This window comes from Neodiprion pinetum, chromosome 3 (assembly GCF_021155775.2).
Source record: "Neodiprion pinetum isolate iyNeoPine1 chromosome 3, iyNeoPine1.2, whole genome shotgun sequence".
Classification (NCBI taxonomy): Eukaryota; Metazoa; Arthropoda; class Insecta; order Hymenoptera; family Diprionidae; genus Neodiprion; species Neodiprion pinetum.
This window is the reverse complement of record NC_060234.1, coordinates 5,300,009-5,321,437: the sequence shown is the minus strand read 5'-3', so window position 1 is coordinate 5,321,437 and position 21,429 is coordinate 5,300,009. Positions and strand designations below refer to the sequence as shown.

Sequence of the window (21,429 nt, the reverse complement as noted above, 5' to 3'; positions counted from 1 at the left end):
ACGATAAACTTTCGATAGAAATTTGATATAGAAACAAATTGCAGCAATATTAGCAGTATTATTTTTTCTCATTGTGGTTTGAAGCAATTTAAACGATCGACAACGATCGTACTGGCTTTCTTTTATCATTTGAAAGATAATAAGTATAATTGAAATGTGATTGAAACTCTACGATCATTTTCCTTTCAAAATTACAGCAAAATTCGGAAGAATATTTTCGAAAGTAATATTCTAGCTGGTATAATCCGTACAATCTCTGCAAATGTTTCGAAGAAATTACTCTCGCGGTCAGAGAATGTAGAGAGAAAGAAAAAATCAAAACAAAAATAGTCACGTGATAGTGATGCAAGCCGCGTGTTTACGCAAAGTTTCAACGTCTGAGTAGGTACGCGATGTTTATACTAGCGCTGCGCTCTGCCGAAGAGGCGTCGCAGTGATCGAGACTCGTGGTAGGTCGGACAGTCTTGAAGCAACCACCAAACCGATCGGTCGGTTCGTTTCTCGAACTTGAAAGACAGTTCGCGAGCTTCGTGGGAAAATTGGCGAGTTCCGAAGTTAGTGTTTGAGAATTTTGTGCTTTTGTGAAACGGTAATCGAAGTGTTGGCCGAATGACAAACGATTTTATTACGTAATACAAATCGAGAACTGATTTTCGTTAAATATATTAGCAATACCCCGTGTTTCGTCAACGTTCTTCTTTTCTTTAAACTTTATTATCGTTTGAGTGTTATTCGCAAAATCGTGAGTATTGTTATTGTACGATGTGCAATTATTCAAGGTTGAAAATTATGTTTTTACACTCGTTAAAAGACGAAAGGATTCGGTTGATTACTCGAGTTAACCGAGGGCGAGACTTTGTCTTTGATCAATTAGTTTGCTTGAATCTTATTAAATTATTTCAATCAACTAAAGTGCAATGAAATTCGGTTTCGTATTATTTTACGAACGAATCATTTACCGCTGAGCAAATTACGCTCTTGTCCCTCTACTCAAATATTTCTCTACTACTCGTTTTATTCGATGATTGTTCATCAATCGAGGAATTTAACTCTATTCAAAAAAAAAAAAAAAGAAACAAGAATATTTGATTACACCGTTTGGCGGTGATTTTGACTGGCTGTATAAAACATGAAATCGGATCAGTTTATTCAAGTGCATGGATTCGATTCATCACTTTCAATTTTAACTAAACGAATAACTAACTTAGAACTAAGCGCGACGTGATTGAATTGGTTGAATTAGGCGAATAACGTTGTTATTTATTTGAAATATTTTTTGTTGAAATGAACAATTCCAAAATAATCTCTGAATGATTTGCGTGCTTTTCCCGATCCTTTCTTTTCTCTCTAAGCTCTCGATTGATTTAACACGAATGTCATCTTCTGTTGTAAAATTTCTACGAGAGTTACGTGATTTGCCTATCTTACGATAAAAAAAGGTGAATGTGATACTTTTCGTCACAATGAAAAGGGAAGAGTCGGAAACAGAAAAAGAAACTTCAGCGATGATTCAGAAAATTGCCGAGTGAAAAATTTGCAAATTATAGGACTTGGCAGTCGAATGACAAAAAAAGTTTTGAAAAAAAAAAAAAATCCGATACACCTAAAATTCGAAACTTTCTCTAAGAATACATAAATAAACAGGAGAAAGACACAATCGTTTATTTATAAAAGGTACACACGTTTGTCGGTAAGACATTGAAAACAGATTCATTTCCGTTAAAATCAGAAATTCAAATTAAACGGTACATGATAATATTCAATCACCATCATTTGGTTGTTAAATCCTACAAAGGTGTTGAATATTTTCATCCAACCGAAAGTTTGTCGGACAGCGTACAAAAATTTTTTCTAAAAACATACAATTCGAAGTCTAGAGTTTCGAAAACTTCAAGATTCGTTAAAATTAGAAAAAGTGATTTTCAATCAAAACCAATTATCATCTTACATTACCAAAGGTATTTTTAAAAGTCTTAAGTTTGAAAGAAACGAACTTGTAGTACGGACAAAATTTTCTAAAATATCAACGACAATCGAAATTTGAGCGGTGCATCGGTCGGAATAAAATTAATATCGTATCTCTGGGAGTTCATCGAAGGGTGGGGGTGGTGGCGAGGAGGGGGGGGGGAGGGGGGGGGGGGGGGGAGGGAGGATCGGAACGGCGCGCATGTCGGTTTCTGGAAATCGTGAGGCTCGTATGCCGCGTTCCCGCCGTTGTCAGTTCTTCGACGGATTTCCGAAGCGACGCTACGTCTCGTCTTTTAAAGGAAAAGAGAAAAAGAAGTCTGATAAATAATTTGAAAAAGGAAAACAACAAGAAAAAGAAAAAAAAAGAGAAACCTAATCAGCAACCTTGTTCTTAATGTATATATTTAATATACGTATATTTAATTGCAGCTGATTTGTTAAGTTTGGCCGTTGTTATTTTCAATGTAACTCCATTTCCGCGTTGCGAGAATTATGTACGCGTATATATATATAATTTTCACGTTGTTTTCTCGTATGTACAAAATTTTGAGGAAATTTGTAAAAAGAAGAGAGAGAGAGAGAGAGAGAGAGAGAGAGCGAGAAAAAGAAACAACAACTTTGGTGTCGAATTGTACTTGTCACGTGGTGTTTTTGGTCAATTTTTTTTTTTTTCTTTCTTACCATCGATTTTGTTACTTGTGCAGTTTTTTCCGGAGTAGGTATATAATCGATGATTTTGTCGTACGTTGCATGCGACGAAGCTTTTTGCATAGACGGTGCTGCAGGGTATTTTTTTTTTTTTTTTTTAATTTTCAATATCTGTTGCGTCAACTTTCTCGTAGCGTTAAACACCAAGAAATAACACGCCTCGTCGAATAGACGGTTTAAAACACATTAGCAACGATTATTGACCAGGGGTTGCCAAATTGGGTGATCAATAGAATCGGCGAAGATGAAATTTTCCGACGCGTTACGCGTGAAAATAAAGAAAACACACACGCAGACAGGCAGAAACTGAAAAAAGAAAAAAAAAACAAAATTACAGAAGGAGGATGATATACGTACAAATAGGATTAATTTGTGCATCGAAGCGAATCATATTCTGGGTTCGATTTATCTTAATTTGTTTCGGCGAAAAAAGGGAAAACAACGGATATACGGGGGGGATAAAAAAAAAAAAAAAATGACGGAAAACTGAAGGGTAAAAAAAGAATGATAAAAAATGAAACAACCGTTCTAATTGCCACCGCCGCCGGCGTTCAACCCAACTTTATAACGAGCTTTGGCTTGCACTGTCAGCTTGCTGCGAACGAGTCCATTAACTAGCAGAAATAGCGTTTCTAACAAAAGAAACAAAAAAACAAAAAAAAAAAAGATCAAGAACGGATCAAAAAGGAATTTGATTATTTTGTACAAGGAAAAAATTCGCTTTTATTCCCGCTGTAAAATCGGATTTAAATTAACATTTTTACTATCGTCAGGTCAGCCTATTTCTTTTTCTTCTATTTTTTTTTTTTTTTTCCTCTCTGTTCTCCCGCTTCTTGCAGGAAGCTTACAGTATCGATAGAATTGTCGATATTTTTCTATTATCCGTACAATACGTCAGTAAACATTTTATTGACACTATAAAATCGTGAACCTTCGCTTTTCTTTTCCTGTTCCTTTTCTTTTTCCGTTCAACCTTTTTCCTCCGCAGTTGTTATTTTATATATATATTTTATGTACATATAAATATAAATTTTTTTTTTTCGAAATTCATTCTTCTAACGAGATCGTATATCGTTCGGAACTCGTTCGCGATTCTCTTCGCATCGAGGATTCGAAACGAAAAGGAAAAACAAGAAGAAAGGAAGAAGGGAGAAAAGAAAAGTTTTGTTTGGGGTTTTCATGGGGCAAGTAACGTGGGCGAAAGAATATTTCCCGAATCGTCGAAGCCTTTGAGAATCGAGACTTTCTTGAATCGAAACTTTTTTTTTTCTACTCGTCACTTTGTCGTTTTCCTTTTTTTTTTTTTTTTTTTTCTCTTTTCACTTTTATTCAATCGAAATATGATCTGTACCGATATTCAGAATTTGTGGTTGTTCGTGTTGTGAAAATTAATAGAGAATCGAGACAAAAAGTTTGTACGATGAATTTTTAAATTTGACTCGGAAGAGAATCACCGGCAAAGACATTTTTGAGTAATTTATTTCGTACCCCGAATTTTCTTATTCTCGCTGGACGAAAATTCAATGAATCTTGAAAATTTATCCCGAAAGTGACGAAAGCGTTGGAAAATCGTGGGTGTGAGAAATAAAAATTGTTAAATGTACAGTGATTGTGACGAAGGTGTTTGGTGAGGAAATGCAGCTTGAAAAGTGACCGACAAAAAGTATTCACGAGTCGGAAGGACAGAGAGAGAAGGAGAGAAACAAAACGGAAGAGGAAGGTACCGCAAATTAGGCCGCGAGAAAATTGCTGAGAATCTGCGATCGCGAGACGAAATCATGGAGGAACATCGGCGTGCCGAAGGTAAGAACTTGCATAAAAATATTTTACCAATTTCTGTGCCATCGCATCGAGAATGCATTCGCTGAAGAAAAGAATCTGACGTTAAGAAAAAACCAAGAGAAAAACAAAAAAAAAAAAACAACTTAGAAAGCTGCGACTGAAAGGTTATTGAATCAAAATTGTTTACGAACACGAAAGAAACTTCGAACCCTTGAATATTAAGTAAGAAACTCCGATCGTTATTAATCTGAGAGGATATAATATGCCCAATATTTTGAAATGCCAAAAACGCACAGTTTATCAGATTTTATTGAATTATAGCTGATTTGGTTTAGATGTTTGATTTTTTTCTTTTTTTCCTTATTCGCAGATTTTTAATCACCTATAATTACCGAAAAAATGTGTGCATTAAATTATTAGTTCATAATTGATGAAATTACGTGTATTCAAAAACGTATCGAAGTTGTCGATAAATCCATTTCGCACTATTTGGAAAACAATGTATTGACGAATGAAATCCGATTTTGTTATTCGAAAAATTCAACGAAAATCTTATCTTTTTTTTTTTTTTTGTACAGAAATATTAAAAATTCTAAGAATGCTTTTCTTTTTACACGAGAGATTCTTTAAACAAAAATCCAACTAACTCGATCGACTTCGGTTTCACCATTGAAACTTTGATAATACAACTTTTTTATTCATTCTTTTGAGTTAACCCGCGACTTTTATGCCTGTTACATTTTAATGAATTTCGTTAGGCTGCAAAAGAAGTTATTCACGGTGTTTCCCCCTTCCATCGCAAATTGTACAATTTTTCACAACGAGATGAAAAAAAAAAAAAAAAAAACATTCGCACCCCGCAATCGCTGTTTTAATCTGTCGGGGGGGGGGGGGGGGGGGTTGATTTGAAAATTGAAAAAAAAAAAAAATCAGAAACGGAAGAATACGAATGCGGAATAAACACAACGCGTCGTTGACACGCCGATAATGGTGGAGAAGTTAAAAAGGGGGAGGGAGGCAAGGTTTGCGCAGAGGGGGTGTAATTGGTCCCCCAAAGCGATTTTGTCGGGGCGAAAAGGGTGTTTGAGCGAGCTCGCTAGGGTCTCTATAACCTGTGTATAACCGAAATTGCAGGCAAATTACCAACTTATCAAATTATCTCCGCCATTTCTGCGACGGGAAGTTGTTATATATGACGTTAAATCTTCCTGGGCGTGAGTAGACGCGACGTAAACCGACGATTTCACCTCCTCGAGTCCTCTAGATCTATATACATATGTGGCATTCCACTCCAATTCGACCTCGGTTTTACCCTTGACCTCTCAGGTTTGGCGGGCGATTTTTTCTATGATTGTTCTCACTCTGAACGGTACTCTGTTTTTTTTTTTTTTTTTTTACCGAATCAATTTGAATTTTCTACAATTTTTAGAAACGATTTTATCGACCGACCAAATTTAGAAATTTGAAACAATTTTGAAAAATCCTCGGTCAGATATCAAAATTTTCAAGCTTGGACCCGGATTGGGCCGATTTTGCCTTCTTACTGTTTTCAAGCTTTTTCCGAAGAAAAAAACGTTAAAAAACTTAGAAGCGAAAGTCATTTTACTACATGGGATTTTTGAAAAGTTTTTCAGATTTTTCGGAACTATTTTACCGTTTGCAATTCTTTTTTATCAGCAAAATAAAGAAGAGAAAATATCTCTTGCGAAAGACGTGAGTTCTTTTTTTTTTTTTTTCAAGTCCGGTGTGATGTACGAAAAATGTTTCAGCAACCATTCATAGTAAAATAACTCTCGCTTCTAATTTTTTTCGTCGGTAAAAATTTTTAAACAATAAGAAGGGAAAATCGGCCCACTCCGGGTCCAAGCTTGTAAATTTTTTTATCTGACGCAGGATTTTTCAGAATTTTTTCAAACTTGTAAATTCGGTCGGTCGATAAAATCCATACTAAAAATTGTAGAAAATTCAAATTGAGTCGGAAAAAAAAAAGAAAAAAACCGGGTACCTTTCAAAGTGAGAACAATCATAGAAAAAATCGCGCGCCAAATCTAAGAGGTCAAAGGTAAAACCCAGGTGTAATTGGCGTGAAATCCCCCATATATACACACGACATGAATTCTCACGTGAATCCTGTTATTACGGCCTCCTTCAACGAACATTCGAAGCATATGCAGCGAACCACTCAACGAATGAATAAATGTAGACGTATAAGCAATTCACACGCTTGTGAATTGAAGAGAAACAAACTCGAAACTATTTTTATACAGCGATCAACGACGTGGAGAGAGAAAAAAAATTGAAAAAAAAACAATCGGATTGTTGAAAACTTTCAACAGTATCTATCTCTATTTAAGCGTGTCACACTTTCTCAAAATTGTTAAACGTTTGTAATTATATCGATCATCCGACTGCATACTTTCAAATTTTCAACTATCAATTGCATATTTCAATAAAACTTGTCCCTTTTTGCGAATTGACTGATTCGATTGAAAATTTTTATCATTGGATATTACCAACAACAAGTTTCAAGCAATATTTATATTTTTTTTTATCAACGAAGTAGGTACGGAATAAAAAAATCGCGTCTACGATTAGACTCGTTTTTCCTCGAATGATTTTACGCGAAGAATGAATTGAATAAAATTCGTTATACCCACACATTGGAACAAGGAAAAAAGCTCGAAAACTGGCGGCGTAGGCGTAAAAATTTAGTACCCGAAAGCAATCGTAAATTGTTTTCAATCGTCACGTTTGACAAGCGCTTAACGAACTCGCGTAATAACAATAATACGATATAACCGCTCACCCAACGTAATCCGAATTAGTGATTCGAGGAAAAGGCGTGCGTAATTCGCTCTCTCCTAAAATTCGAATCAGTATTAATTATTACATCTGCTACGATAAATTCGCTAGCTCGCGAAATACGGTTACGCGACCCGAGGGTTGAAAAATGAAGAAAAATAAACAAATAAGCAAGGAAAAGAGAATGTAGAAAAAAAAAATAAATAAAAATACATTTATAAAAAGAAGATGGAAAAAAATAAATAAAATAAATAACTGAAACGACGTCGCCCCTTTAAGCCGGCAAAGCGGCTTTGTATTTCAAAGCCATGAGAAGGCGACGAGCTGAAAACACCTGACCAGGTGTGAGTGTGTGTTCGACAGATACGCCATGCGCTAGTAACCGGGATTAATAAAGCCCGGGATAAAAGTGTCGGGAGTTGGGGCTTAGAAGGGGGAGAAGGATAAATGTATGAAAAAATAAAACTTTGGTGTAAAAAGAGAGGGGGGAAGAAGAAACGAACAAAGAAAAAAAAGATAGAGAGAGAGAGAGAGACAAAGGAAACATGGGGAAACAAAAGTTGCGAGTTTGCAAAACGAATCTGAAATTGCAACGTGAATATATTCATATTTGTATTAAAAATTCAACCTGTCCACCTTCTCGTTTGAACCCGACGTCGGGTAAATTTTATCCGACGAGGGGTTGGAAACAAAGTTTCTAATTTCGCTACCCTTTGAGCTCGTTTTCACTTCTTTCCCCTCCCCCCCCCCCCCCCCCTTTCTCTTTCTCTCTCTCTCTCTCTTTGTTCGTTATTATTTGCGGTTCAATGTTACACGCGTCCGTTCTCTACGAAATTTTGGAGAGTTTCGTTGAAACTTTTCGACGATGCGTGCGTGGGTTTCGTATCTTCGAACGATAATCCGTAACAAACCGTCTCTTCTCCGCTTCTGCTCTTCGATTTCGCGACAGATTTGGCCGACGATAAGTACCCCCGAAGCTCGCCTTTCTGATATCGGTTTTCCTCGCAAGCCCGCCCCTTCGTCTCCCTTCTTCTATTTTTCCTTGTTGCCTTATCCCTCGTCGCTTTATTTTCTCGTTCACCGACGTCGACGGCGCGAGTTGCTGATCGTCAAAGTGACCTGAAAACCGTGCCAAAGAGAACACGGCAACGATCTCCGTCTTTGTGTGCGAACGTATCAACGACGAACGTGATCTTGTACCGTATTTTACAGGGACACATACCTATATCCGTATGATATATGTATTTACGTACATGTACCTACATGTACGTCGATGTGAATATGTAACATGATGCTGGCGAGGATGAGCGGAATCGTGTAAATCGACCCCTGCAGTCTGAATCCATACGCGGATGACCGAGTTTAACACAAATCGGGACGAAAACGCAAATTCGAAACCACCGATATTCCAGGCTTTGATTTATCAGAGCGTTTTTCACGTCTCGCGCCAAGACGCGCCATTTTTATTTCCGAATTTGCATTGGAGAACTGGTTAACTGATATAATAATCGCACAGTGTTACGAGTTTTGTGATAACAAGGAACGGAATTCGTTGTACAATTATACATGAAAAAAAAAAAGAAAAAAGTAATTTTACCCGGAATAATTCAACTAATTATTTTGAATTTGGATCGAAGAACTAGTCAACTGATATTGTGATTGCACAGTGTTATGAATTTGTGGGATAACCGAGGAACGGAATTAATGTACAAATATATTAAAAAAAAAAAAAAAAACGAAAAGAAAAAAACAATTTAACCCCTATAATTCAACTAATTGTTATTATTGGCGATTTTTTTGATCAAATGATTTGCCGCATTCATGCCATATTGGGCGAGTAATTACCTTCAAGCTTTTGAACAAGACTGAAATCTGAAGTAACAAAAGTTGTTTGAGAAGACAGGAATAATCATAAACTCGTTGTTTAACGCAACACGAATATAGTTACTGCGAAGTAAGAGTATCCGTTTCGGTTTTCTTCTGTAATCGAATGAAAATTTTATGCAAATTTGAGGTATATTGTTATAAAATTTTTGTTTAAAAATTTACAAGAAACGAATGCCGTGATTTTCTAGCCAGTGACGAATTTTTATTGGAAGATATATCTGGCAAGGAAGATAAATGTCGCTGAATTTCTTCTACACGGAATTTCGGAAAAATGTACAAAAAAATTGCGAATGACCCGAGTGAACGGATTTTCACATTCGCTCTGTTATCGTGACAGGAAATGATCGATTGTTTTATTCTCCCCTTCGTTTCACAATTTATACAGACAAGAAATTAACGAGAATGACAAATTTCCGTAATGCGAAACAAACCGAAGCGTCCAAATGGATCAATTAGTCGTTTTCGGCTCGTCTGTCTGATCATTTACCCTATTTTTCTACTTGAATAACTAACGCTCAACCAAATGTCTCGTTAAATATCTATAGAGTAGATTCTTCTTAATTTATTAGTCCGACTCAGTTTCCGACATACGAGGAAACGATTCGATGTACAATTTTCCGCTCTACACGGTGGTCGAGTCGTTTTTCATCTACCGACAGCGGTTTTCGAGAGAAACCCAAAAAACGCCGAATTCTGCCGTTTTCCCGAAACTCCGGATGTGCAGTTCAAAAATTACATCGTATTTGCGTACGCGCAACGAAGCAACTATTTCCCGAACGTTTTTAAATCTGACCTATTTTGACCACGTGACCGTTAGCTTTATTATTATACCGGGACAATCTCTTGAAATTTGAAAATGAACCGCGCATGCGCGAGTTTCTTTATCGGCTGTTCTCGCAGGCTGGCCAACCCGAGTTTTCAGCCGTCGAACTGTTTCTGCCGGCGATGTGTTCGATACGAATTTTCGAGGTTAGAATCTCGAATAATTTAGGCAGCGACTCGGAAAGGTTTGGAAAGCATTTGTCGTCGGGTCGGAAAGTTGGTTCTTCGAAGAACGGTCGGAATTCTCAACGCTTGTACTCTTTGAAAATTCAAACGTAGACATTTTGCGTAGGTTGGCCCGCCTGCGTCGCGGACAAGAATATCGCCGCGTGAAGATTTCGCCGACCGATGAGATTTAATTATTTTGCGCGTTCGCGGTTCATTTTAAAGTTTCAAGAGTTTTTTTCATCGTCCCGGTATATAGCTGTACGTATAGCTTGCAGCGCTCTAGAGTCGCAACTGACAGATTGAATGATCCCTTGCAGCCTTACTTTGACGGTGGCTTTTTTATCTAGGATGAAGCTTTCCGGTGGCAGACGGAAGGGTGAAGAGCGAGGGAGGGGGGAGGAAACGGGGGACGGGGAAATCACTTAGCCGTTTCTCTCAAGATTTTCCAACCACGGACTTGAACCGTACTTTTATGTACCGGCGATAAAAATTCTCCTTGTAATTGGACGCGAGAGAAGAAATCGCATTATTGCGCGGATGTATTGATATTTATTATATTTATTTTATGACTAATTTTATGTCGGTTCTATTGTCGAATTTTCGTACACTTTGTTGTTGAAAAATATCAGATCAAATATTTATAAACTAATTTAACACCCTTCTCGAACTTTGTCGATTGAAATTGACGTAGTTTTTCGTTTCAATGAAGTGAGAGAAATGAGAGCTTGCGTTTCTCGTATTTTCGTAAATTTCTCTGCAAAACCAGCGAAATTAAATAATGCAGACAAATTTCTGTACGACTCGTTGATTTGAATTTTAAACATCAAAAGTCCGGATTCGCAGATTTTCAAAAATAATTCCCAAAAATTCATCCCAGAATCAACTCAATCTCACTTTATCAGAAAAATATCGTTTAGTTTTCATCCCGAAGCGTTTGGTTGGACTTTGTTTATTTTATAATCTCTGATATGCTTTGGAAATCGGGAAATCTTGTTTCGCTCTTCCATCATTCTTACAAAATTGCCCAGAGAAATTACAAGTTTACAGAAGGTCCACGATTATTTCCATATTCTTTCAGCGAATTTAGAAGCAAAACTTAAACCGAAGATGATAATTACTCAAAAGCTTTTAATCGAGCTCAATTCTGCGTTAACAGACGTCACAAAGATTTTGACGTGACAAAATAACATGAGAAACTCGGGTAAATCCGCTTTTCACTCAAACATTATTATACATGTATATACACACATATATTTTGTACGTTTTTAAGCAACGTTGCGTGTCAAGTGGAATTGAATTCGAACGTGCAAATATATTGACCGTAGAATCAAGAAATAGGAGGGAACAAGTTTGAACCTTTTTGACGATTCGTACCATTCGTGTTAAGCGTTACGCATAAAGGGATGATTTATAATTGCAAAGACGAAAGCAAAAGCTGAAACGCTCTGAAACCCTTTTTAATTACTCCGTTATTGTTTATTCGGTATAATAGGACTCAAAAATACCGTATATTTCGCGTAATAAGGGAAGCTTTTTTTTTACAAACAATTGAAATTCCCTCTTCTCGCAATATTTAGTGTGTTACTTTTGTTATATTTTTAATCAACAATCTTCATACGCTCGGAGCGTAAGCGCTTCTTCTTCTTCTTCTTTTTTTTTTTCTCTCAAGAAACAGTCACAAACGTAAAATATTGCGAACAAAGCTATAGAATTTCATTTGCACTTGAAATTCATTCTTGCGGATTCGTTGGTGTTTAATTTATTTATTTATTTATTTATTTACTTTTGTTTTTTCCGCCAGACAAGTTCCGAAATCGACAAAGAGGAGATATCGCATCTTTAATTGCGAATTCCACGTTTCGCGGGAATTCCGATCCCAAATTTAATCGATGTGAGATCACGTGCAAGCCGCATATACTTAGCTCGGTATGCTCGATTGGCGAATACCAGGCCGAACTCAAACTTCGATTTCCACCTCATCTTATTCCCTTCTCCCTCTCGCCTTTCACCGTCGTTATTAACGTCGTTTTCGAAATTCCATACCGTCAAAACCGCCCCAATTCACTTTCACTTTCCCTTTCTCTGTGCTTAGAGGCTGGCTCTCGAATTTCTACCGGCGAAGCTTCGCCAATAAATCGAGCGAATTGCCCGAAACCCATTCCCGTCTATTCGGCTTTTAAATTGAGGCGATAATTTTCACTCGGTTTCGTTTTGGGCCCTACTACTGCAAACCTTGGTCAAATCGTTTCTCTAACATTGCCCGTGAATACGCTTCTCGGAATCCCATTTTTAATCTGATTGGCCAATTACTGCCGGAGAAGGAGAGAAAAAAAAAAAAAAAAAAAATACACAAAAGAAAAGTGATACCGCAAAGCTTATCGAGGTGATTTTTATGTGGAGAATATTCTTTTTTGGAGCTTGAAATATTAATTGACATAAACTGATCCGAGTTGGGAACGACGGGAAAATAAATCGCTTAATCTATGTGTCAGTGTGGGTTTGCGAATTGATTATTAAAATTCACCCGAATCAATGTGAGGATCGACAGAATCAATGCAAAATAACCGAATATATAATTGAAAATTAAATAAATTATCAAAAATCAACCGTGAATACAGAGAAATGACTAATTTTTGGAAAATTGATTCAAGCTGGACTCAATTAGTTTCGATTCGTGCTAGAATTATCTATTTGGAGAGAACGAAACTTGAATTGAAATGAAAAATAAAATTGAATCGAATTAGAAAAAAAAATTAATTCAATTAACAGGAGATACGCAAGAATGATGCGAAAACACTGAAATTTATCTGAATTAAATAAAATTAACTCTAAAATAAAAAATAAAATCATCAGCTTATAATCACATGAATTAATTGAAATAAATTTGACTCAAAATATTATCGCGTCATTTAAATCTCGAGTTATTTCGCGCTCACGATCGGTGAAGAATAAATTTGTTCGTTGATAACTTTCGAAACATTCGGTTATCGCTCCGTTCTTGCAGCTTCGATGTATCGTTAATTGATTCTGGAACAAATCAGGTTTCATTTTATAGTTTGCCAATGTAGATTCTCCGCAAATTGCCTGCAATAAAACAACAATAACAATAACAACAACAACAATGACAAGGTGTGAATATCATGTAAAAATAGATCTTCAGTGATTTTGCGCACGGCGTATTTTTTTAAATTCCATTTTCTATGTTTGAGCATCTTCTTTTTATTTTTTCTTTTTCTTTTTTCATTCGAATCGATTTCCAGAAAATTCGAATTATCACAAAATTCAGTATCAGAGAAGGGAGGAGTGAAAAATTCTTCCAACTTGGGGTGAAAAAAAAAAAAAAAAAAAAAAACAAAAATGCGAAAGCAAACGAGAAGAAAAATCGAAAAAAGTGGGTTCACTTGGACGATTTGCGGTGTATCGGTTAGCGCAATTCGAGATGACTTTTTTGGTCACGTTTTGCAATAGGTCGGAGAGTCGAGAATTTGTCGTAGCCTCGAATTATATTTTCCATCAAGGATCAGTTGATTGCAAGGATACGCTGGGTACGGTAATAAATTTTCTACGCTGTGTCACGCGGCGTGAGTTTGAATGCAACTTGGAAATTAGTACGATAATCGGATGTTACGGCAAAACTGTTATCATGCACTATTATTGTTATTGTTATTGTTATTATCGTTATTATCATCACACTATACCGGTATAATAGTATTTTAACTGCGACGCCACCGATCCTCGGTATTAATAATATTCGCGATGCCGTCAAATGTCATCGCGTTTCGGTGTAACTTGGCCATGTTCTATATAAACTTATACGTATATACACATACAAACATTTATATATATATATATATATTGGGGTGCTTCGTTTGAGACGAATATTTTTTTTTTTTTCACTCCGTAGACGAAATATCACTCTAAACATATAAAAAAAAATTCCCACCAAAGCCTAGCTCTTAATTTTAATTTTAAGTACTCGCTAAATGAATTTGAAATTTTCCCATTCAATTAACACGTGAAAATAATTTTTTTTTTTTTGTCAATTATCTATAGCATCGCGACTTTTCATACTATTTAATTGACCATTGCCGGAAGTTTTAGAGGGATCCCACCTCTTTAAAAGTTCCTACAGCTAATTTAGAATGTATGAAGTATCTCGCCAGTAAAAAATTGTAAAGTTGATTTTTGCTAAGAAATTATGGTTTTTTTCATTTTTCTCCTAAACTGCTAACTTTACAGCAAAATTGTGAAGGACCTTTTTTTGTAGAGAATTTAATTTTGATAAGAGAATTTAATAGGCTTTGGTGGAAATTTTTTTTTTTATGTTCAGAGTGATATTTCGTCTATGGAGTGAAAAAAAAAAAAAATAGTCATCTCAAACGAAGCTTTCTTCGACTTTCACGGCCCGTAATTATACGAATTTGGAGACTAAAAAATCAACTCCGGGGTCTTTTTTTAGAGTATTTAATGCCCAGCAAGAATATGATTGAAAATGTTTTTAATTCAAACGGTTGAATTGTTACAGCATTTTTGATGAAAATTTTTTTTTTTTTCGAGTGTTATTTAAATGAGAAATTTCAAATGGCCAGCGACACCTTTTAAAATTGAGGTAAAAATCTTTCCAAACGGGAGAATTTTTTGCTCAGTAAACAGGTCCTTTCAAGACCATAGATTCGATAGGTTAGCCATTTGTTTTTTTTTCTCACCCTACTATACAGGTATTTACGTATAATGCGTATGTATTACAGATATCGTCGAGGTGAACTGTGTGAAAGTTTAAGTGCGGGAAAACAGCTGCTCCATTTCTCAATGATTATACACACATGTATATATATATATATTTTTATATAAGGCATTCCACCCCAAACCGACCTACGTCCGACCCTCGTCATCGGTGATTTTATTTGTTTTTGAGTATGGCACAGAGTGTTCAAAAAAACAAAACATCTTTCACCGAGTTTTAGATTTTTTGGACCACGGATTTGATTTTGACTGTTTTCCGAAAAAACGTGAAACCCATTTTTCGTACGAATAGCCCGGATCGATCAAATTTAAATTTTTCTCACGAATTCTTTGTTGAAAAAGGACGATTTTGAGACCAGGATGTAAGCCGACAAGCTCTTGTTTTGTATAACCACAGGCGGAACCAGTAATTACAAGATTTGGATTACAAATCGAATTCAATACGAATTTAGAAAATACAAATTTATATTCAAGTCGGTTTTTTCTCACTCTTGAATTACTCGTTTCACCTGTAGCTTCTAAAACAAAAAAGCTTGCCCACTTTCATCTCGTTCTGGAAATGTTCGTTTTTTACCTCAAAAAAAAAAAAAATCGATAAAAAAATTTGTAGCCAATCGATCGAGGCTATTCATTAAAAAAAAAAAAAGAACTGCGTCTTCGTGTATTTCGGAGCAGTAAAAATCAAACCCGTGGTCCTAAAAATGTAAAACACGGTCAAAAATGTGTTTCTTTTTTCTTTTTTTTTTTGTACACATTGCACCGTAATTTGGACTAAAAAAAAAAAAAAAAAAAAATCACCAATGGCGAGGGTCATGCGTAGGTTGGTTTGGTGTGGAATGTCTCATATACCACGAATCTATATATCAAACTGACGGTATAAAAGCTGTCGGAATAGGATCGTCGGTCTTATTTCTTTCCTCGTTTCTGTCTGTACGTGCCTGTATTTTTTTTTTTGTTTTTTCTGTTTTTCTTTTTTTATTATTTTCCCTTTACCTTATCGCTCTTTTCGAGTATACTTATGTACCATATTGTACATAAATATATATATATATATATATATATAGGAATGTATATGTGTAATCATAGTTGAATTAGGGTAAAGGATATAGATCGTTTGCTATTATACTTTACGCGGGTATCGCGCTTCACGGGTTGTATAAATGTTTTGACAATCTCGAGTAAAAACACGAAGAAGATCGAAAAGATAAATAGAGAAACTGTTCTCGTTGTTGCTGCTGTTGTGTTTTTTTTTTTTTTTTTCTGTTCTTCATTTCTTGGATCGAGGTATTTCGGATATTTGCGATAGATTCGGACGTGAAGGTAAAAAAAAAAAAAAATAATAACTTGTAAATAAATTTTTATTACAATAAATTCGCTTGTTATCAAATCAGTCGAAGAGATCTGATACGAGTTGAAGTGAATTAAAACGATTTGAAATCGAGTTTAATTACTTTAAATTTATTTCAAGTGAATAATAGTAATTTTGAGTAGTTAAAACTTGACTCGATTCAAGTAAATTCACCTAAATTCATACAAATCGAACAATACGAATCGATTTCTGTGATTTCAGATGAATGATCGATTAAAATTACATCGTAATGTTTCGTACGAATTTAATCAACGAATTCATACGATATAATTTAATTTCAAATCAGTTTCAATTAAGATAAATTTATCATATATATATATATATATGTAATAATTGAATTTCTCACACGGATTAAAATGAAATAAAATCATCGTCGACGCGTCAATGATACTAATTTCCTTCGGTGGCTCGGATACACGTTTTTCTTCGTAGCTACGCTACGTCTGCCGGATTTGTACTATTGACGTTTTGTCATTTTTCTTTCACTCGTACGGTGAGAGACGGAGAACGTGTAAAAGTACCCAAGTAACCAGAGTCGGATTCGAGGCGTCGAGGCGGCCAGAGACATACGAATATACGTACATCCGCACTTATACATTCGCACATAAGTTGGTTCGCAAATGCCGCTAAGCCACTTACAGCCCGAGCTGGTCGGCTTCGGCTTCGCCGTCATATTGTTATTATTGGATTATCTACACCCCGTTTCTTTTCGGTCTGCGGAGTTCGCGGCTCCTCATCTCCATTCTGCGTTAGTTCTCCCACATTTCACCCCCAAACAGCTGGTTACAGTTATCAGTTTTTTTTTTTTTATCTCCGCTTCGTACGTATCAAAGTTATACGTATACATATAAGCCGGGACGATCTGTTGAAACTTGAAAATGAACCGCGCATGCGCGAGTTTCTTTATCGGCTGTTCTCGCAGGCTGGCCAACCCGAGTTTTCAGCCGTCGAACTGTTTCTGCCGGCGATGTGTTCGATACGAATTTTCGAGGTTAGAATCTCGAATAATTTAGGCAGCGACTCGGAAAGGTTTGGAAAGCATTTGTCGTCGGGTCGGAAAGTTGATTCTTCGAAGAACGGTCGGAATCCTCAACGCTTGTGCTCTTTGAAAATTCAAACGTAGACATTTTGCGTAGGTTGGCCCGCCTGCGTCGCGGACAAGAATATCGCCGCGTGAAGATTTCGCCGACCGATGAGATTTAATTATTTTGCGCGTTCGCGGTTCATTTTCCAAGTTTCAAGAGATTGTCCCGGTATAATGCAAATATCCAGGAACAGAGAGATGAGAATGTCATTTTTTTGTCAATTCGAAAAATGGTCCCCAGCTCGATGAGTAGGTATTTGCGATTTCTCATTTGTAAGTGGAAGTTTTGAATCGAACGAAAGGTAAAAAAAAGTACTCAACCACTTTCGAATCTCAGAATTTTTTTATCATTTCTCATCAATGAAACGATACGAGTAAAACAACAATAATATCGAGATTAAAAAGAAAATCCACAAGTTTGACAAAAATATATACTTTCTCCGTTCTTCTTCTTCCCTTTATTCCTAAACTTACAACCACAATTGCAATAAACAGAGTCTATTATATTCACTTTATCCAGAAAAAAATCTCGTCTCTTAAGCTGAATTTTTTTTTCTACCTGAGAATTTTGGACGTGTCATAATTTGAGCGATTTGAACATTTTCTCAACCCTAAATTGCGAAATCATCCTATCGAACCCGTATAAACGCAGCTATTATTTCTGGACGGCAAAAGTTTTTTTGTTTTTTTTTTTTTTTCTTTTCAAATTAGGTATCATCATCCGTCATTATTTTTGTAACAGGGCGATAGCAATTCGGCTTCACTCTGATTGCCGAATCCGAGATTCAATCGGCCTAATGCTCTCCGGAAAAACAAATACAATAAAGAGATAATGCCGCGGGAATGAAGTATAACTCTTAATGGTATTATTTCGTGGTTACAGTTTTTTTTTCTTCTTTTTTTTTTTGTGTCGGCCCCTTTTTCCCTGTTCTCACCGCAGCGACGTCCATATTTTTTTCCTCCTTTTCATCCTTATCTTCCTTTCATCTCGAGTATAGAATATATTTTCTCGCCTAAATGAATTATCGTTTGCGTTTTATTAAGGATAGAAGAAACTGACCTGAGAGACCGCGGAGAGTATGTAATATGCGTTAGCTTGTGTTAATTATACTTGCGGGGGGAGGGGGACCTTGCGAAAGTGAACCCGAGTTTCTTCCTGACACGCCTGCCTGCCTGTCGAAAATCCCGAGCCTTTGATCGAAGCTTTTTGCAAAGGTTTCGGGGCTGCACGTCTCGTTGTAACAAAATCGATCGAACGAACTGATGGAAATTTTTTACACAAATTACTGGAAAAAAAATATGACGCCACACGTTTGCGATAGGAAAAATTATTCAATTTTTCATACGAAGCGTCAGATCCCGTACGAATTATGAAAAAAAAAACCGCTTGGAAAATTCTGAAAACCCATGGAATTGAAAATTTTTCATACAAAGAATCAGATCCCGTGTAAGTTACAGAAACCCCTCAACAAAAAAAATAAATAAATAAAAAATAAAAAAATCCTGAAACCCCCATAGAAACACCCCATAAAAAATTGGTAAACCCCTTAGAAATTCCTCAAACCCCATAAAATTCTCATAGAATTTTCGACTCGTTTGAATTGAAATTCTTCGAGTCTCGAACAAGTTCGATTTTCAATTTTTGAAAATTGTTTTCGAAATCAAATTTCCGAATAAAACTTCGACTCGATGGTGCTTGAAAAACTTGACCCAGAAGTGAAAAATAACTGAAGAGTGTGATGTAAAGTATTGAATATACCTCGAGGTTCTCAGGGCGTTGCAGGGATGAAAAAATGAGAAAAAAAAAAAGAAAAAAAAACATACATCCGAAATCGATTTAGACTCGCTACACTCGACTTCTCTGGACGCGGCTTAGGGATTGAACTTTACGGGGCCGAACCGAACAGCGAAACCGATGTCGTTTTAAGATTGGATTTTGTAGCTCAAGATTAGCGAGAACGGTAAGGCGAAGCGAAGCGACGTCATTCGCTGACTCTGCTTTTTGCGTCAGCGTCTGCATTGCCGGTGATTTTCTTCTTGTATCTTTCACCATATTCGCCGGCTACGACGGCGTCCTATAAGCCGAAGATATTATGTATATACATGTATACATATATATATATATATGTTCTTGACGATACAGCGAAAATTCTTATCAGTTGTAAATGAGAAAGAAAGAAAAAACGAAAAAAAACCGTACAGAATGGAAAAAAGGGAGGAAAGAAATTTAAACGGATGAATTTAAAATTCGTGGTAGCTTTTCTTTTTTTTTTTATTGCATTTTTTTTTTTTTTTTTTTTATGAATCGAGAGGGATGGATGGATGGATACGAGTGTACGTATGTTTAAAATTTTTTTCATTCTTTTTTATCTGCTACCGAATGACTCTGTAGATCTGTAGCCGATACCAGATATATGCGAATATTACGTCAATATCGCGAATTCGGAATCGTGAACCCAGCCAGTCTGTTCGTTAAATCGAGTTGAAAATTAAGACCGGCAACGAGAGGCTCGATGCAATTCGTTAATTTGTTCGAAGTCACGTTTCCGGATGGTTTTTAACACATATTCGATTAATTCTAATCTAACGAGACAAATTAGTTAGCACGCGATAAGTTATTATCCGGTACGTGTAACGGAATCGTACTTTTCCGTGACACGAGCCTCAGTTTTGCGAAACAAATTTCCGAATGCATCGGATTTTTAATTTTCGGTTTAAAGTTTTGCATTTTTTTGGATAGAATTGTTTTTTTTTTTATTCGTAATTAAAATTTCTCACTTTACAATCATACATCAAGATTGAAATTCAAATTTAGAATCTTACGAAGCTTTTTTTGTTCGATTTTCGATTCGTAAGAACTGAAATTTTTTTTTTAAACCTTGCTTCTGACATCGTAGAATGAAACATACAAATACGATGATACTTTATCCATATTTTTCGCATAAATTTACTCGAAGTTACTGCGAGCTCTGCGAACGAAACTAAAAAAAAAAAAAAAAAAAAGTAAAAAAAAAATCAAAAAAACCATATCACTCGTTTCACTCTCGCAATAAATTTCAGACCGCAACGTGTGAAGCGTACAATTACTTTTCGGCGTAACGCAAAACGCGATGTTGTAATAAAAATGCAAAAAGCGTTCGCAACCGATCGACATTAATTACGTGCCCTCACCTAATAATCAGACACGTATATCAAGTCCAACCTCTAATCAAGGCGCTTACGCACGCGTGCATAAATGAATAGCTATCACGTTTATTCTCTCAAACAGACTCGTAAAAGTCCGAGAGGTTATCTCTGCAGCTTTAAGCTCGCTGTTACGGCAGCTTACCGTTTCAAATTAGCTTATATAAGACCTCGATTAAGCCCGCATATCCTGCGGAGAACGCCTGCAGGAAGATCCTGCTCGGATTCTATTCCCGTTTAATGTCAAAAGTGAACCTTGACTGTACAACTGGAAGTTCGTGATTCACGATTGCGTATAATTATTACATTCGCAGAAACATTGACTTGGTAAATTATACCCCAATTTACAGTTACTGCACGCTGAGAAAAATTTCATTTCATGCGGTAACTAGAAAAATTCGGTAAAACGGGTATCGTTAAAAAAAAAAAACTGTTCGAATTGTCGACCATTTTTTTGGCAATTGCAACGCAAAATCAGTTTCTGAGGTTTACTCTACTTTTTTAGTTAAACGAGGCTTTAACGTCAATTTATTCTTGCACGAGCATTAAATTTTCGCAACGGTTGCGAGAAAATCTAGCAACAGCGATCGTAATGAGAAAGAATAGTAACGGATACTAGACTTTCTAGCTTACCAGCTCTTAAGATAGAAAACTAATTTTCACTTTCTACCTAGAAGTATATTTTTCGTTTGTGGTGAAAAATGAAAACAGTTAAGGACGGAGCGCTAACCGGAAATTAAAATTTCTCTCCGTTTATTGTTGCGGAAAAAAAAATAAATAAAAAAAAAAAAAAAAATAATAATAAAATACATTTTTTGGATTGAGTGAATTGAAATTTGGAAATTGGATGAAAAATTTTGGGCGTAACTATGAAAGTAATCTTTAATCTTTACCTTATCTCATCGCAAAATTT

At 36.0% G+C, this 21,429-nt stretch overlaps 1 protein-coding gene across 7 annotated transcripts in view; it reads left to right on the top strand.

Moving 5' to 3' along the window:
- The first annotated feature begins 481 nt into the window (after window positions 1-481).
- The window catches only part of LOC124213757 (dual specificity calcium/calmodulin-dependent 3',5'-cyclic nucleotide phosphodiesterase 1-like), a 172,064-nt gene continuing 151,116 nt past the window's right edge, over window positions 482-21,429 (top strand). Inside the window, exons 1-2 of one of the 7 annotated variants that reach the window (XM_046615359.2) lie at window positions 482-742; window positions 4,283-4,479. In XM_046615359.2, the coding sequence (XP_046471315.1) occupies window positions 4,455-4,479 (25 nt within the window). In that variant the 5' untranslated portion in view covers window positions 482-742; window positions 4,283-4,454. Of the gene's footprint in view, window positions 743-2,248; window positions 2,365-4,037; window positions 4,480-21,429 lie in introns of those variants that run through there. The other 6 variants (XM_069134058.1, XM_046615355.2, XM_046615354.2 and 3 more) reach the window with 6 other exon arrangements.